The sequence below is a fragment of the Erithacus rubecula genome (assembly GCF_903797595.1).
Source record: "Erithacus rubecula genome assembly, chromosome: 8".
In the NCBI taxonomy this organism is placed as follows: Eukaryota; Metazoa; Chordata; class Aves; order Passeriformes; family Muscicapidae; genus Erithacus; species Erithacus rubecula.
The window spans coordinates 26091064-26110270 of record NC_136659.1 but is presented as its reverse complement, the minus strand read 5'-3'; the positions used below and the strand labels follow the sequence as shown (position 1 = coordinate 26110270).

At 38.9% G+C, this 19207-nt stretch overlaps 1 protein-coding gene across 15 annotated transcripts in view; it reads left to right on the top strand.

Moving 5' to 3' along the window:
• CLASP1 (cytoplasmic linker associated protein 1) overlaps positions 1-19207 on the top strand; it is a 166603-nt gene that overhangs the window by 116664 nt on the left and 30732 nt on the right. For 9 of the 15 annotated variants that reach the window (XM_079310496.1, XM_079310489.1, XM_079310488.1 and 6 more), the window contains 6 exons: positions 2868-2931; positions 4510-4673; positions 5546-5624; positions 5894-6037; positions 13760-13855; positions 17994-18137. In XM_079310496.1, coding sequence (XP_079166622.1) covers positions 2868-2931; positions 4510-4673; positions 5546-5624; positions 5894-6037; positions 13760-13855; positions 17994-18137 — 691 coding nt within the window. The remainder of the gene's footprint in view (positions 1-2867; positions 2932-4509; positions 4674-5545; positions 5625-5893; positions 6038-13759; positions 13856-17993; positions 18138-19207) is intronic. The other 6 variants (XM_079310491.1, XM_079310490.1, XM_079310501.1 and 3 more) reach the window with 1 other exon arrangement.

The window sequence follows — 19207 nt, the reverse complement described above, 5'->3', positions numbered from 1 at the left end:
CATCACACCTTAAAAGAGGTTTTAGAATTATCCCATAGGTCTCAGAATTATCCAGTAGTCATGTGAAAACTCCATATAGCCACAGGTCACATTAACTGGACAACTGGCTCTTAGGCCATAGACATTTTACCCTTAGTTTGTGGAGGAAGTGCTTGAAACAAGCTGTTTATCTCTTGGTTCCTGTGAAGGTAACATTCACAAATAGCAATGACATTTTAATTTTTTTTATTATGAATCTTATGTACTTAAATTATAGCCAAGTTTATAATGGTTGTTAAGCTCCCTGCTTGGGTGTGTGCAATTGTTTCCATTTTAAAAGGGCTTCACACTAGCTGAGGATAATTTGGTGGTTCATGTTAAGAGTCTGAATGAAAATGTCCTGAGAGCAAGCCTGAAAAAGTTGGTTTCTCACCATCATAGAAATATTCTAGCACTTCACATTATGTGATACAGGTCTTAAATGGGAAGTGCTACAGGTTTTTAAAATGAGTAGCTAGAGTTTCTAGATCAGAGATGCTTTTTGATGTGGTCTATTTCTGAGTCTCTTGAAAGATACTTCCACGTATGTTGTCTTTTTCCTTTCTCTTTAACAAACTGTCTGAAAAACTGTGGTACCTCATTACTTGTATGAAAAAGTTGAGTGAGATTTTGATTTTTTCACAAAAGTGTGTGAAAATTATTAGCAAGGTTTACAGTGCTGCTAGGGATAGTTGCAAGGGAGAAAGTGCTGAGAGGTTTTGGTGATGGGCTGTTTATCCAGGTCAGTAGGTCTTAGCAGAAATACTGGTGGAATTAAACTCTTTATTTCAGCCCTGCTGGTTGTAATGTTTGAACTGTGCTGTCACCAGTCCCTCAAGCTATCAAGTTGTCTTAGCTTTGATCCTGAATAATTCTTAATTCTGTCCCAGAAACTACACTCTGTGCAGTTGTTTTTTTAATTTGATAGTGTTCAGTTCTCTGTATTTCATTTTGGTTTTCTTTTGATCTGCTTCCTCCTCGGTTCAGAGTTGATCTGGTGCCTGTTCTAATGATTAGATTTTATCATTCTGCTTGTTCCCACGGCATCTTGAGAACATCATCAAGGTCATTAGTCCAAGGGGCAAGTCTGTCTTCTAATTAAACCTGATACCTTCTGTTGTGGTGTAACATGTTAATAAGAGGCAGTGATGTGGCTGGATTTTCTTTAGTATTCTGAACTGAGAGATGGATGATCCTGTGTTAGCTGGGATTTGCATATCCAGAGATGTTGCATGCAAAGTGGAATGGCACTTACCCATCCTCTTTGCTTCATGTGGCCTACTTTTTTAAAAGCTCCCCATTAGGTCTTCTAAATAAAACAATGCAAAAGAGTCCCTAAGGAAATGTTCTCCTATTGCCTGTTGCAGTTTAGTACTTGCATTGTTACCTTGGGTCTGTGAGCTTTTAGAAACAGGCACATGTATACTTGCTGACTTTATGTAACCTTTGTCCAGAAAGAAAATTCATTGGAGTAATAAATAGGGGTTCATTCAGTGAGCTGCAGTCTGCATGATGTCAGGAGTGGTGTAGTCATTCTGAACCTGTGCAGCCTCACCCTGAATTAAGCTGACAGCTTACTGTGATGTTGTTACAAAGACTTTTCCCTCCCTACCAGACTCTTAAACCCGTCGGTTTTGTGTCCTTTTAAAATTTAATCAGCTTTCATGCATAGATTTATTGGGGGGAAAAAAAAGCCCTGTGTTAGGTAGAAGCAATCTGCCATAAAATATCTGTAGACTACTGTCTTATTCTGGCCTGTTTGATGATGATTTTTAGAAAGAGAAAAATTGGTGGATTGTAGAATTAATGTTGGTGTGGAAATGCATTCCCTATAGTCAAAATCATCAATAACTTTTCCCTGAGCAGTCAGTGTTCATTTCACTAGTTGCTCTGGTTTCATTGTGATTGTGAAAAACATCTATTTGCATCTGTAGTAAGCAGATAGTAGTAACTTAACTGCCTTGCACTGTTTTTGTTTGCACCATAAACAAGAAGAGCTTCAGTATTTTTTGCCAGTTTGCCTTGTAGCAAAGCTAAGAGATATCAATACATTGCAGATAAGAGCTTGGCACCCAAGAATTCTGCATTTGACTCCAAATCAGTATCTCATGCATCATTCTTTTTTCCCCTGCCTTAAAAAGAGCACTACCAAGCACCTAATAATCTCTTACTATTAGGAACTTAGATTGTTCCTTGATGTAATTATCTTCTGATTTAATAGGTTACCATTTGTTAATGTCTCTTCCATTTCTATATGTTTGGCTCCTCAATGTGCCTGCCTGCTGTCAGACTTTGTCAGATCAGTCTGGTCTGATCTGTTAATAATCTCTGATTCTAGACTGATACTACTGAAGCAGCTGGGAATTTAAACCAAGAGATTTGATTAGTATATAACCAGAAAGTTTTGAGTTTACTTGAAACCTTGAAACAAAGGAGACTTGAAAAGCCTATTCTTAATGTGAAAAAAATGCATGATTCAATGATTCAGTGACCTTGACCCAGACAGAAAGTATAGGTGCCTCTCAAATGTGCACATTTCAAGTTGTCTTCCTGAATCAGAATACAGAAGAAAATAAAAGTACCAGAAAATACAATTGTCTGGTTTAAGATCTTTTTTTTTTTAATAAATGTTTATTAGATTCTTAATGTAAAACTGGTGATCCCAGTAGTTAAACTGGAGTTCCAGTAAAGGCTTTGCCTAGATACACAAAGTTTTCAGAATTGTGACTGAAATAACATTTAAATAAAAAAGGTTAGATCTTTCAGCTGTTAATATTTATTAGCAGCTTTTTTTTCTTTCTGTGACTAAAACTTTGGCATTAAAGTGGTGTTTCATTTCTGTGTTGCAGCCGAGTGGAGTTAAAAAGGCTGTGTGAAATATTTACTCGCATGTTTGCTGACCCTCACAGCAAGGTAAGATCACAAAGCCTTGGCTCACTCTCCTGCATTACTCTGTGCACATTTGACACTGTTCCAAGATGAGTGGTTTGTATTTCTACCCCTGCCATCTGCTGGGGAAAACTGGCATTTAAAAATCTCTCTGGTTTTCATTTGTTTTGCAAGGAGGGGATGTGTCTCAGCTGCTGGGTGCTGGTTTACTCCATGCTTCCTGAGGAGCAGCCTAATGCCTTTCAGGGGTCACCTCCTGCAGCCAGATGTTCAGTTTGATTTGCACTTTTCTAGGGTGTATTTTTGTGATACACAGGGAAGCCTGGTCCATAAGGGGTCATGAGCATCACAACCACTGGGGTTTGTGTGTTGTGTATACCTGGGAGCAAATGTCTCACCAAGATACTATTCTGAATCTCATAATCAAGGTCCTTATATAGCTACTTTGCCTTCTTTAAAACACTGACCTTCGAAGTTAAAGGCTGTGGCATGAATTTACAGACATCTCTTAAGAAGAAGTGGGCCACAGAATGGGGAGGTAGAGCCCATAGGCATGTTCAGAACTAGTGGATTTCTATGGACAGCTAAGGAGAGGCAGGGAGAAAGGAATAGGGAATTTCATGCCCTTTTCTGAGTTTTGCTAGTTGAAGAAAATCAGTAATGGCTGTGTAGAAGTTCCACCAGTTGGGTTAAATGTAGTTTGAGAAAGAATAAGTTAATGTATAAATCTTTGTACTTCAGGACCTCTTGGTAAGCCAGTTTTAATAAATGCTTTTAGGGTGGAAATTCCATGGGCAGGCAGAGTAGCCTGTCAAAGGTCTTGCTCAAAATGTGCATTTTTGGCCTTAATTACACTATGGACCAGCTGTCCCATAGGTCTCAGCAAGCTTGTAGTACCTACCTGTAGGTTCTTAATGTTTTGCTTCCCCAAGGTATGTGTTGTAGAAGGGGTGGAGGTGTAATGATTTGTTCACAAAATATTTCAAATTTCTGAGTAAGGTGGGAGTTTATTGCACATTGGGCTCAAGTATTTAGTTTGTGGCAGCAGTGATCTGTCATCTTCACTGCTTTTATAGAGTTACTGATACAAATTCATTAGTTGTGGTGTTAAACACACGTAGCTTTGTTCATATAACAGTATATAAACATACATTACTTTCTTGACTGAGGAGACTGAATCTGATCCAAAGCATATAATGTTTTTAGTAACTCTGCTGAGAAGATACTGTGTTTTAAGAAAATGTAAACTTTCAATGAATGTCTTTTATCTGTTGAGAATCTGCATCCTTGATCACTCTGTGTGCTAACGAGTGGTTTGTTTTGTTGCATGGCCTGCTTTGCCGTGGAATTCACAACAGAGAGTAAGTGTTTCCTACCCCTTTCCTTCATTTGTTACATGTGGTATTTAATACAACACATTTTAGACATGTCTTGCCTGATTCTTTTTCCAGAGCAATGTAGTCACTAAAATCATTCATTCATGAAACTTTTATAACAAAATCATCCTGAAACTCAGACTGTAAACCCCTTCCCCTTTGAATATTTTTATTTTAAGAACTGTATTTCTTTTTCTGACACTTGTTTTTTTTTTTTTTTTTATAGGTCTTCAGCATGTTTCTGGAAACTCTGGTTGATTTCATCATCATTCATAAGGATGATTTGCAGGACTGGCTTTTTGTTCTCCTGACCCAGTTGCTAAAGAAAATGGGAGCAGATTTGTTGGGGTCTGTGCAGGCAAAAGTTCAAAAAGCTCTGGATGTAACCAGGTAGAGTACTCAGATGGAAAATGTTGTGGAGGTTTTTTGGGATTACAAGAAGGTGTGATGTTAAAAATCCAGCAGTGCTGTGTATTTTGAGGGCTCAATCTTGATGAATATTACAATAAAACAAAGTTATGTCACAGTATTTCAAGTATTGAATTGAAAAGGCCTGCCTCCCTTCTAAATAAATAACTTTAAAGCATAAATTAAAAAATATGTAACTGATTAATTTTAGGGGTTTGTGGGATGTATGCTCAGATATCAGGTTTTTTGGTTGTACCCAAAAAATTGCAATATTCAGAATTTAAAAGGTGATTTACCCCAAAGTTCAGCACCTCTTTCATGTTATTCAAACACAAATAACACATCAGAGTAGCACCTTGAATGCTACTGCAATACTCACACCAATTCTGTACTCCATGTCTTTTTCAAAGGATATCCAGCACAGGACAGTATCACAATAAAGTTCAACTCATGCTGGAAATAGGATAATTTAAAAAAGGAAAAAAAATAGTAATAATCTAAGAGAAAATAGTGGGAAAAAAAGAGTAGAGAGATCAAAACCAGATATGAGCCCTAAAGGCAAGATAAACTGAGCTGCTTCTAGAGATAAGGGAACAAAGCAGAGTCTGAAATGAAATGGACAGGCATGCCAGAAGTGTACAGACAGTGGAGTAACAGTGTGTAAAGATACTGATTTAGCAGTTTTGTCCAGTATAGTGTCAATAACTAGCTAATCCTTAAGTTTAGAGTTTCTCTTAGTGATGGCAAAGTTACCAGGAAGAAAAGCGTCTTGAAGTCTGTTATATAAGCTTTGAGGTATTGAGTTAATTTAGTTTATGTTGTATTACATTTTTGCTTTTGTTTCCTTTGGACAGGGATTCTTTTCCATTTGATCAGCAATTTAACATTTTGATGAGGTTTATTGTAGACCAGACCCAGACACCAAACCTGAAGGTCAGTATCAAAAACGATTGACCAAAGCATCAACATGCTTGTCTTAGCTATGTCAGGCATACCATGAAGCATAACTACCTTCATGGGAAGGTAATTATTGTATTATGTGCATGATGTAGAAATTATATTGGCAACCTGGAGACATGTCCAGGGCTACTTCCTCCCCCCCATGCAATGCAAATTTTGTCAATCCGTAGTGGGATCTGTTCTATGGAAAAAATGCATCTTTACCAACTCCTGAGCTTCACAAATCCCTTCTCATTTCTCAGGTCAAAGTTGCTATCCTGAAGTATATTGAGTCCTTGGCAAGACAGATGGATCCAACAGACTTTGTGAACTCCAGTGAGACAAGACTTGCTGTATCTAGAATTATAACTTGGACTACAGAACCAAAGAGCTCAGATGTGAGAAAGGTAAGCCAGGACAATGAAGTATTTGCAGTAATTACTGCTTTTTAAGAAGGAGAAAAAAAACCAAACAAACTGTCATAAAGGTAATGAAAGGTTCAGTGATTAGACTTTAAAAAGCCCTGATTTTACCTTCCTCACTGTCCAAACAAAATGTCAATTCAGTCCACACACAATTCTGAAGCGTGTGTTCATATATTTTTTTCCTAGTAGGTACTTGTATGACTTTAACTACTATTACCATACAAAAAGAGATCATGGTATGAAAATGTGCTTTTTCTTGAGCATTCTGGAAATATCTCTAGGTTTGTATTTTAGGTGAAGGCTTTGTAGACTGAAAACTAGCACAACTTCAGTGTTATAATGCTGTTAAAAGAAAGTAAACAAATCAGTAAGCTGCCAGGGGCTCTTAGCCCTTCTCTTTTAAGCACTGTGTGTTTATCTCTACCTGGAAAAAACTGACACAATTAGGTCAGGCCTGGGTAATAGTTACCTTGTTCTTTATCTTGCTCTCCATGCAAGTGTTAGGCAAGCTAAAATGGGACAGGTAGTGATACTCGTCTGTCCCAAGGGAAAAGTAGGATTTAGTTTTATGTAGCTGGCATCTGTAACACAATTTAAAATTACCTTCTATTTCCAGTAGGAGTTAAAGGCTTTGAGATGTACTTGGATTTAAAAGAAACCCAACCAAATTTTATTAATTCCAGAATGTAAAAATTGTATGAGAACTTCACACTATATACACATAAAACATTGACTTAATGCTAGAATAACATGCAATTTTATAACTTTGTAAATAATAAAATTACTTTTAATTGATTCTGATTAAGAGATTGCTGGGTATCAAGTGTGCTGCCACACAGATGTGTGCAGCATTATCCAGCAGCTGAAGAAAGGCTTCAAAGAAGCTGTTTGGGAGTGTGCTGTTTGCTTGCTCACATACAGATGATTGGTGCTGGGGGAAAAAGGAGCATCCTGTATTCTGAAGACTTCCTGCAGGGATTTTTCACAGCACTGTAACTGAAACTTGCTTCTGTAAGATAGTCTTCCTCAGGAGAAAAGGATTACTTTAAATTCTGGACTTAGATCTGGAATGTGGAATTGCATTTTAATGTTTCCATGTCCAAAGTCAGAAAGTATTGATCAGGCAAAGCAGCTGCTTCTGTGTTACAGTTCAGGTGAACCTCAAGCAGTTTACTTTGCTGCTGGGCTGTGAGTGGAAGTTGTAATTATTTTAAGTAGAAACATGCATTGAAAAGCAAAATCTCTTCACTACTCAGCAGGAGAAGAAACATTCCACCGTTAGGGGTCATCATTGCTGCATGCAAAGGGAAGCAGAGAGTGTCTGCTGCAGCTGAAAAATTGGGTGTTTGCTGTTCTGTGGGCTGTGGGGAGCAGGTGCTCACTGTGGTGTCCATTTTTCTGTCTGTTCCAGTGGCTTGCACAGCTCTGGCAAAGCTTCCAGCAAACTCTACCTGAGTAGAACTTCAGCAAGTGCCTTGGGTCTGACAAGAGATTACTGAACAAAAATTATTTTTATTAGACCTGCATGTGACTTGGATTTACCCTTGATGCCAATAATTTTCAAATAAATTATTGTACAGTTAAGCTAATTTGGGCAAGTAAAAACAAATGCACATGTGATATTTATTTCATCATACCATTGCTGTACTATGATTTTATTAAGAACATAGTACAAAACAGAGGCTTTAGAGTAAACAGCGCAGCAAAGGGTTTATAAGCAACCATTGGCCATTATCAGGACTGTAGTTAACAGACTTATAAATTGATCATGCAATAGTAAACTGGATTATCAAGAGCAATCTAGGCAGGTGAAATGTTCTGAAGAACACAATTAAATATTGCCTGTTTTTTTGGCAATTTAACATGGGGGGAAAAAAAGTAGTAGCTTTTTAGTATCAAGATGATTCATTTAAGCATCAGAAGATTCTGCCCTTGTGGGAGGTATTATGGTGGCCTTCAGGATCTGTGGTTTTCTAAATGCAAAGCAGACTATGCCCTGTAAATGCTATGACAATCTGAAAATGGAGACAGAGTGGAGATTACTGGGGAGAAGGAGAGGAATCAGTTTTGTTTTCAAACGAAGTGTGTGATTGAAGTACCACAAGAGGCCTGTGTAAAAATAGTTTTGTAATAGAATCTGGTCTTAAGACAACCAGTGCCATGAATGCAGCTCCTGCAAGTGACAAGAGTGCACATCATTTGTGGTACCAAATGTGTAGTTCAGTGCACAGGTATGACTGTGGCTGGCTTGGTGGAACAGTGATGCTGCTGCTCAGCTGCTCGTGGAGGCAGGGACTTTTTACCCCAAGAAATGGAATCCTACAGCCAGTATCCTCTTCATCCAGGTCTGAGTTACTGAATTCTACCATAAGGCAAGTAACACTGTGGGTGGTGGCCATGCTGTTCTGTCTGGGCTTTACCTTTGAGCAGAGGCAGATAAAGCAAATTTCCTCACACTGGTGATGTCTGGCAGTGAGGAAGGCACGTGGCTGCTTTGCACACGTGGCAATTAGTCATGCAGATCTGATCCTGTAATAGCAATCAAGGCATCTGTTCAAGAAATTGATTATATTTTGAGTCTATACTTTATATTATCCTTCTGTTAGTGATAGTCTGTCCATTGCTACTACTTACTGTGTGTGGTGGTCATGGAGGTCCCAGCCACAGTGTTAAGCCACTGGGGAAAAATAGAAAAAAAGTGTCATTTAGCCCAAAAACCTTTTCAAAATGAATGCTGCAGCTTTATTAATAACTCTGTGTATTCTTGTGACAACACTTAAACACACTTAATGAATGCACTTAACCAATCTGACAAGACTACAGCTCATGTTTTGTAGTGAAATCAGAAAAAGTCAAAAGAAATGCTGTTTTGCATAAAACAGTTTATGCTCCTGTGTGGAATGACATCTGTAGTTAAACATAAGCTCTGTTATCACAAGGAAAACATGATGTACTATGAGGAGCATGCAGTTGATACTGAAGTGTGCACTGACAAATGTTGTGATTCCCTCTCAGGGCAGAAACCATTCAAACTGCTGATAGTAGCCATGAACTATATACAGTTAAAATTATTGTCAAGGTTTAAGTTTAAAATAAGGTGATCTGCAGAAACATTTAAACTGCTGACAGTAGCCATGAACTATGTACAGTTAAAATTACTGTCAAGCTTTAGGTTTAAAATAAGGTGATCTGCAGTGTGTTACAGGTAAATATTTGCCTTGTTTTAAAGATGGTTTGTACTTGTGGGTGTTTACCCTGCATTCAGCTTAAGCTTTATTTCCTGCAAAGCAGTGCTGAAGGAAGGTGAAGGCATTTGGCCTCCATGCTGCACAAAAGCAACAGTGTAGGAGCAGGTCCTGCAGTGCTTGTGGAGATTTGGGATGTGGGTCCAGTGTGAGGAGAACAGCTCTTGGTGAATCCTGCATGTGCAGCCAGTCCTGCCTTTTTCCCCAGGCAGAGCTTATCAGTGACAGGGCACAGATCAGGATTTCAGATAACTGAGCTGTAATTTTGACTGCAGTAGCATCTAACCTTGTGTGAGGTACTTGATTTTCCTCTGCACTCATTTATTTTCTGCTGTGGCAGGGTGTTAATTCTGATTTTCCTCTGTAAATTGTTTAAGATTTGAGGAAATAATTTTGCAAAAGCCAGTTAATTGCCACACAGAAAAGTAACACAATGGCAATGACAATACTGTGATAACTGGTCTGTGAGGACATTATAAGTCAGTAACTTGACCATTTTATTAGTAGTATTGTCAGCAAAGTTGTTGTGCAATCCTTACGTAGGTAAAGTGCTGATTGAATTTGGATGACAGGCATGGGCTCTGTGTGGGAAAATACTTTGATCCTGGAAAAGAGCCATAGTTTGAGAATGGAAATTAGAATAGGACTTCTCATTTGACTTTGGCCAAGGCCTACAGAAACCCCGTGTCCAAGGCTTCTTTGAATGGAAACTTTTATTTAACATGAGTGCCCAGAAATTGTGGGTGTGGAATCAGCTGTGAGGGCACACAGGATCTTAGTGGTTAGGAGGACCCTGTACAGGCTGAAGGGGAATGAGGCCTCCTGAGGTGAAGGGCCAGTGACAATTCTTGCCATCTTGTTAATCAGCCCAGCCCTGGTCCTAACGATAAATAACAAGATCTGTATTGCCTGATTGGTATTTGGAGTACTAATCTCAGGGCAGAAGAATTTTTTTCCTTTGTTCCAAATATCCTGACTGGCTTCTCTGTTGATGAAACATTCCTGTGGTGGTTTTATTTTACAAGCCTGAAGGCTTTTTACATGTTATGGGCAGCCTTGTGTCACGTGTACATCACGTTCTGCCTTACATAACTGGGAAAATTTTTTCTTTCAACTGCCCCCCTTGTCACTGCAAGCTGCCCTTGAATACAGACAGTTGGATGGGTTTTGGTAAGAAACTAGAACCATTGCACTGAATCAAAAAGCCCAGGAGTGTGCTTGTGTTGCTCTAATTTTCATGAAGATGAAGCCTTCCTGGAAAAGGCCCTCCTTGAATTGCTACCACTGGTTTGCAGGTGAAGTCAAGGGATATCCAAAGAAAATGAGTTTGGGATCAGATTTTTTTCACTAAAACTGATTGAGAAACAGTTTCTGAATTATGAAGAAGATGAGGAAGTTTTCAGAGAGAAAACTGCAGGCCAACAGACACGTCATAAGCTGAAGCAGGCAATGAAGATGTATTTACTTCTTTGACTAGTAATCCTCAAGGTCATTTCTTGAGAAATATTGATATTGTCACTTGGATAAGCAAAACCTATCTATCAGTAAAGTCTAGATGGAGCAACTTTGGATAAAATATTACTGAGATATGTGTAGGAGGACCAGTGACAGGAAAGCAAACACTTTTAAGGAAAGGAAATTAGGTTCCTTTGCATGGTGATGCCATAAAAACTCTTGGAAGTTTTAATTACCTGTGTAACATCATTCTGATTTCAGCTACTCTGGGACACATGTGTTGCTGTAAGAGCACTCTCAGAGCCCCTTAGTGAGCTGAAATGGCATTGCTTATTTACTGCACTGGTGTTGAGCAATAAACACTGTTGGTCATGGTCTGTTGCAGTAGCAGTGGCAAAGAGGACATTTGCAGAAATGCTTTTGAATGGCAAATTGTTTTAGTACTCTCCAGCCACAGGCCCTTGCCTTTCTGGGTCACAGGTTTCTCTAGCACTTTTGCAGTATTCCTGCACCAGATTTGTGCATCTCATGGACTCCATGATAAGCCAAGTTACTAAAGCACTGGGCATTAGGATTTCATTTCAGCCTTATGAAATCTTAAATCAGACTACTTCCATATTGCTGAATTCAGTCTTTTAGCCAAAGAATATTCCAAAAAAAGTCAAATTCAATGTAAATGCCCACATGAACTTCTAATAGGCATTTAAAACATAGTCAGTCAGTCAGACAGGAAAAATAGTGTAATACATGAAAAATGGCACCTGGTGGGCTGTAGTGTTTACTTGATTTAAAGCTATTAAAACAGAAAGGATCTCTGTGTCCTAGCTGTGTTTCCAAAATAGTATCCCTCATTTTCTGTTTGTTTTGAATTTGATGCTGCAGAGCTATGAGAGCCCAAATGTTTTTAGTGTACGCAGTGTAAGGAAAATGGCTTTCACCCAGTGTTAGTGGCAGAACATTGTGATGTGCTTGTTGGAAGCATGGTGCTGGGGTAGATTTCCTTAAACTGAGTCCCTCCACTTTATACAGCCTTCTAGAACATTTTGAGCTGAAAGCAGTTTGAATATAAGCACATACTCTGTTTGCTGGAAGAACTAGTGCATGGTAATATGAGAGAAGAAATGGCTTCACAGAATGTGTATACTCACATTAATGTGTTTGTGTGTATGTGCCTTTCATAGAAACACACACACCTACACACATATAGGTGATGTCTCTATTTTGAAAATCAAGTCTAGAGGTGATGCTTACATGATGCATTGCAGAGCTATTTGCAGTGTGACATAATTCTGCTGTACTTCCTCTAGCATTTCAAAACACTCTGCAGATTAAAGTGCATGTTTTTATTACAAACCATATGACTTCTGTAACTCTTCTTCTTTCTTAGTTTGTATGTAGGAAGTCTTGCCTGAGTATTCAGACTTACATCATGCCAGGTTTATAAGTAAAGTTTCTCAGTTGTTAATTAAAGGTAACCTATGTTTCTAGTCCTGAAACCTGTTTTTGCAAAACCTGCCATTTTATAATGAGCAAAGTTACTCAAAGCAGCCTTCATCAAACTTGATTTCTGGGGTAATGTCTGGTTCTCAAGAAATAATGCACATTTTTGACATGGTCTTTTCTGTGCCTAGGTCACAAAACAACAGCACACAAGTCATAATCTGCTACAGAACAGTAATCCAAACATGTGGTGGTTTGGTGCTGCATCTTTTTTGCTGTCACTTTTCTGAGATTCCTTTGACACTTGTAATGCAACCATCTCTGACTTGTAAAAGCCTTTTGTGATGTATAAAGTGTGTACTGTGTAAAACAGATTAGCAACATGGATTTAGTCTGTTTCTGTATTTAAATTTGTTAAACAAATTCTTCCTTTTCAGGATGTGGGTATGAACAGCATATGTTATTACAAGTGTTTTGGGAAAAGTGTGGGTTTAAAAACTTGTACTCAAGTAATGTGCTTGGATTCTGTATAAACTGTGAAAGCCATTGTGCTTCATATTGCCATGTCTGTAATGTGGATGTCCTTGCTCATCTGATTCTAGGCTTGAAAAAGGAACAAGCAGGTGGTTTGGTTTGGTAGATAGTTTGTTAGTTCAGTGTCAGCAAATACTTAATTGTCTGCTGGAAAGCACACTGAAATAACACTTGTTTAAAGCTTGCAAGCTTTCAGCAGACTGGAATAACTCACTTAACAGCAGCTACTCATTGGAGAATTGAAGTCATGTGCCAGTGTGTGCTAATACAAGCTGCCTAATGTGCAAGTGCTACCCCTTGATCTCAGTGGATCTCTATTTGATCTGCAGTTTAGTATAATTCAAAGTGACATGTGAGAAATCTTCTCTGCTCCATTGTGCATTAAGTTATTAAAAACCACATTTTTCTTAGACTCGATGGTGAAGTGTGAGAGGCATTCAGAATATGATTGTGTTTGTCAAAAGTGAGTAGATGTTAGTGAGGCTCTTCCCCAGACTGATCACATGATAAAAGGCATTTATTTATAGGCAGTGTTGGTCCAGCAGACTAATGCCCAGACTGGAGACAGGGGTTTGCAAGCTTTTGACTGTAACTTCCTCTGAACTTAGAGATACCTGTGAGGGCAGGGCAGGGAGATGCACCAATTCCCCCAATCCAGGCTGGGCAGGTGCCTGGGCCATCTCAGTTCAGCACTGCCTAGGCTCTGCACCTCAGCAGAGGCTTTCAAGTGGCTGTGGAGGACACCAGGAGGTTGCCAGAGCAATGCCTTGTAAAAGAACTGAGGGATGATCTATAAGCCTGAGAGCTGAGGCTGGATTTAATTTTGAGTTTCATTTCAGCTGCCCTCTGCTGAAAGGAGTGCTCTTCTGATGACTTCAAATAATGCTTTTAAAATTAGTGTCTGGTACTTGAAACAAAGCAAGAAATTGATGAAAATTCTTCTACAGAAAGCATGTGTATTGTTTAGGTGATTGAGTTGAAATCTGTATTTTCTCTGAATAATGCCAACTTTCCTGTTTGTCAAACCCAGACGATGCATAGTTGGGTGGGTGAGGATTTGCCAGCTAGGACAACTACAGCCTCCTCAGGGCCTGGTGAAGGAAACTTGGAAGAGAAATGTAAACAGGTAGACTGAAAGCCTTGTGCACTAATCACACTAATTGTGTTTGCAGTCTCAACTCAACTGTCTAGCTGTGTAAAGAGACCTGGACTGGGAGCCTGAAAAAAGTGTGTCTGTCTGAAGTAATTTTTGGCTTTGATGTGTTTTCTGTTAACTCTCTTGCTGTAAAGGATCAGGGTACAGAGTCCCCTTTTTTGGGGGGACTGCCAGTGTTGGGAGCCCATCACCAATAAATGTTTGGGTCACTTGTAAACTGCCTTCATGTAGGTCAGGCAACTATCTGCTTTTTGTGCTTGGTCTACTGGAGCAGCAGCAATCATAAGGCACCTTTATTAACCTTAGGTCACTGACCACATTTCCTTTCTAAAATCAATGGATTTTTCCACTTAGCCTTGTTCTGTTTGCTCAGACTTCAAAGACACTTTATTATAATTCAGTCAAGTTGAAAAAGTTACAGATTTTGATAAATCTGACTATCATCCACCATGTAGATAAAAACCAGACATTGCTGAATATTTATGTCTCCTTAGCAGTTGACACTGTTGATAGCAGGAATTGCAGTGACCTAAGTGTAAAACTTTGGAAGCTGCTACTGGCTTGTGCAACCTGATCTCTCACTGCATTGTGATAAGGAAAATAATAAAGTTACATAAGCAATCCTTTGCAAATTATTCAAGAGCCTGACACTGAGCCAGGCCCCCTCTCTAGCATGGTCAGGCTCTGAAGTGACTGGAGTTTCTCCAGCTGAGGCCAGCAGAGAATGGCTTCATTAAGATTAGATCATCTGTAGAGTCTACGTTACATGTCACTGAAGGAGATGGATTGGTGTTCTGTACTAATGGTACAGGGACACAAAGGCAAGGGAAAATTCAGATACAACTTTCTTCAGACTATATATCATCAAGCATGAGTGTTGCATGGAGAATGTTTGTACACTGCATACAGAGATATGGGGTTTTTATTGCTTGCTGTATTTATTTACTCAGTACCTAATGAAGCGAGATTTTCAGAAGATGTCCAGAAATTCAGAGATTATGAAAATGTCTTTGGTTTGTCACAAGCTGAAAATCCACGGATTTAAAATTCTTAAAAACATTATCTGTAGAAGACGTCCTTTGATTAGGTAAAAATATGATAGATAAGAGAAACCTAGAGGATTATCAGGTGTGTCCAGATCTAGCTATTATGACAGATGGGGAAATGCTGCTCCTGATGCTCTTCATTATTGAAATGAAATTATTTGTGTTAGAAGCATGGCAGGAGTGAAACTTGGAGCATGTTACAAATGTAATTTCAAGCTAGCATGGACCTTCCAGCTTTTGAGGCCAGTAAGTAACAATATTGATCTTACATTGGTAGGGACCAAGACCTTTGTGTATTAAATATGAAGTAGGAAGTTATGGATGCACTTTCAAATAATGACTTTTGCCTGAAATAAATGTGGAGGTGCTTTTAGATGTCTGAGGACAATTTAGAAAGAACACAGGGTTTCACCCATGTAACTCCAGTGTTGCCTTTGAGACCTTTACTAGGGCACCATTCTCGGGATATAGTAGTCCTTGGCTTTATTTCAAAAGGCATAAACTATAGGTCTGTTTTCTTAGTGGCCACAGAAGATTGTGAGCATTGGGAGCTACTGTTAAACACTTAATTCAAAGCCCAGTGGCTATTTACAGGTAACAGGAAAGCTGCTGAAGAGCACTGGGTATGCAGAATTCTGTCAGACACTCCTAAATACAAGCTTTTTTTTTTTTTTTTTTGTGCAAAGAGGGAGGGCAGACATAGTTCTGGTTTTATTAAAGCCAAAATGCAGAAGTGGAACAAAACTTAGAGGTAGTGACCTCTAAGATCTGAAACTTCTCTCAGCTACTCCTGTGGGCCAATGTCTCTGTTATGAGTGTTTGTGGTGGAGCTTTGCTGAAGGTTTCACTCAAATCTCTGAGATGCATCTCAAACATCTCTGTTGGGCAGCTCCTGATTTACCAGTTGGGAGCTCCAGATATTCTGATCTCTGAGCAATCTCTCAGTCTGTGAACCTTGTTGATCAATTTTTGTGGGGTTTTGTTTGGGGTTTTTTGGGTTGTTGGGGGTTTTTTATCTCAATGAATGTGAGATCTGCTTGTTGTGACACACAGGATTTGCATGTCCACTCTTAACTATCAAGGATGTGCATGCCATTCACCACTGGGAATGTACTTTGGCATGACTTGTCACTTTGCATTCAGTTCAACTTGCTGTTCCTTGTTCTGAGATCTCTTGTGTGCAGTAATATTTTTATTACAGAAAATACTGTGCTGGTAAAAGCTTAAAAGTTCTTGGATCAAAATGAAAAGAAATACACTTTGTTGTTGGATACCAGGCAGGCTTCATGGCAGAGTTGTCCAAAACTTCAGGTCAGATGATGGAGTTGAGAAAGCCATGGGGGAAATCTCCCCACTTCCTTCATCCTTAGGTCTTTAGAATGGAGTGGATAATGACATACTGTGTTTCTGCTCAAGTCAGTGAGAGTTTTGGCAGGAGAGGCAGCATGATCCATCTGGAATGAAGTCTGAAGACCTGTTTGCTGCAGTCCTTGGAAGCACATTGAGTGTTGTGGGCCTCGGTTCCTTTGTTGGCCATATGAAAAGGATGATACTTACCAAACTTCCTTGGATGGAAAATGTTTTTATATACAAAACTGTTCTAGTTGCTGCTGATGGCAGTAATGCTATAGCTTGAAATGCAGTTTGCACCCTGAAGCAATGAGGTGCTGTGATTCCCCTCCACTATGAAAGGTGCTTGTGTACCCAAGTTCATCATCTGTGAAGAATTCCACTCTGTAGGGAGCTGCAGATACAATTAATTATGGCAACTTTGTGAACACATTAGTTACTAAAAAATCCTTCTTTAATGTGATGAGAATGTACATTTATCCCCACAGTAGTGAATTGCATTACCCTTTCCAAAGTTAATTTTAGGAGATTTTCGAAAGTTCATGAAAGGGTAAAACCCAAGTGTCTGCTTTTCCTAAGCATGTGTTTATGCTTTTCTAAAATAAGTGTGTTTGTTGTTTTCCTGCTTAAATTTGTAAGCCTAAGCCACTGTTTTGTGTCCAGATATGTATTCTGGAAGTTGATGTGTCAGTGGCTACACCCCCCTTGGAGAAGGTGCTGCTGCAGAAGTCCTTCATCATTGCTTCATTTTTATTGTTGTTTTAATCAATGTTTGTATGTTTGTATACTTTCAAAGTAAAGTCAGGGAAAGAGCCCACAGGTTGGATGCTGCTGGGGAAGTCTAGTTAGGAACATGTGATGTTAATTACTTTTTCAGGTCTGCACACTGTGATTTATTTTGCTTCCATTCCCATTTGATTCCATTGTCTTAGTTCAGGATCTGCAGAGCTGTATGTTTGCTAGTGGATTAGGGGAGATCCTGTTCTGACAGGAGTTTTCTGAGGCACATAAAGCAAACCCAGACTAGTAAAATTAATGGAATCAATTGTTCCAGTGGTACCTTGGTTTCACTTACTAAATTTAGGAAATCTGGTGGGGTTTAGTCTGTCCATGGTCAAAAGAATAGAATGGTGATTGTCACCATCCTCGTAAATGTTTCACTTCAGATGGAGTCCTTTATTGCTGAAACAGCCTGAGTGGTCAAGACTTGAAAGGAGAGGTGGATTATCTGTTTGATGAAACAAACTTGGGAACCCTAGGAAGAGAAGAGGTTGGGTGGGAAGAGAACTTATCCCATTCACACATAAAATAAAAAGCACAGGAATGACAAATTGCAGTCCTAGAATCTTCATACTTCTTTGAACTTCTAGTTTTATTTGTTTTCAGTAAATCTTTGCAGTAACTTGTTCAATTGAAATATGTGCTGGACTGAACAATGGTAAGATCACTAGCTGTGAATAGCTGTACACTTCACATCTGGGAAAATAATGGTATAAATACAGAAAAATATTTAAGCTTTAAGAACTTAAACTAACTGTTGCTGTTAGTTATTCATTATGATGTGTCACAAAGAGCATTTCAAAGATTTGTCTGGTAGAGGAGTCTTCTTTGTGAATGAAACACACATCATTTACTGTAAGGATCACTACCAAGAGAATGCATGCTCTTTTCAAAGAACAAAAACTGATGGTCTCTTTCTTTCTTCTTTTCAGGCAGCACAAATAGTCCTGATTTCTCTCTTTGAATTGAACACTCCTGAGTTTACCATGTTACTTGGTGCCTTGCCAAAAACATTCCAAGATGGTGCTACCAAGCTCCTGCACAACCACCTCAAGAACTCCAGTAACACCAGTGTGGTGAGAGGCCCTTGTCCTTGCAAACAGCAGAGCCCCAAAGACAGCAGCTCACTGATAAGCTGTTGCAGATGTTCAGTTTAAATTATCTCTAACTGTTGTCTTGAAGCAATATGGCAACAGAGGCTTTTGTTTGATGTTGCTTTTAATAGGGACTATTAAAATAAGAAATTTAATATAGTCCTAACCAGAAGAGATTAAAAAATGACTGAGAAGTGCATTAAAATTGGTGGGGTTTGTGCTTTCAAGTTGGTGTTTTTGAAAGTCCTGCCAGTAATGACTTTTTGGCTAAAATAGATCCTGATACCACAGATTTTCTGGGCTTATGACTATTATTGAGATGAATTTAATAACACTTACATTGTCTGTTAAGAAGCTTGCAGGATCTTTAATGTGACCTACAAGATCACCTCAGTCTATGCCTATTACCTTATGTTTGCTCTTATATGAAGCTCTTACATATTTTTATTTCACTGAAGGAATATGTTAGTAGATTTAAATAGGAAATTTCTTTCCCTTCACAGGGAAGCAAGAATTAGAGATTTTTTTGTCTTTTTAATGTGGAAATCTTGTGAACTTACTGGAATTTGAACCCTCCTATCTTTGCACTTCCAGAGGGCTAAGTAGAATTTAGTGTAAGCTAGAACTGCAGTGTTAGGCTTCCAGGCAAATGGTCTGGATTCTCTTTTGACTCTATGTGAAGAGTGTCAGAATTGAGGGCAATTTCTACTCATTTTGCTGTGGTATAAAAGATTGTGCAGGCCAGTGGAAAAATGATAAGTTAGACTGCTTATTTATGCTCCTAACAAGCATAATCAGAATGCTTTAGACAATGTGGAAAATAGCTGTGCAATTAGAATACTAAATTGCCAGGGTAATGGTGAGCATATTTTGGAGCCTTGCAAATCTTGTTTGAGAAGCTGGATTGATGAACCATTTCTCTGGCAATATTTGCAGGCCATACATGTTGTGTATTTAAATTGCAGGTGCTGTAGGTTGTAGAGAAGTGCACATACACTTTCTTTATCCTTAGTCATATCTCCAGGAGCATATAAATGACTGCATGACCCATG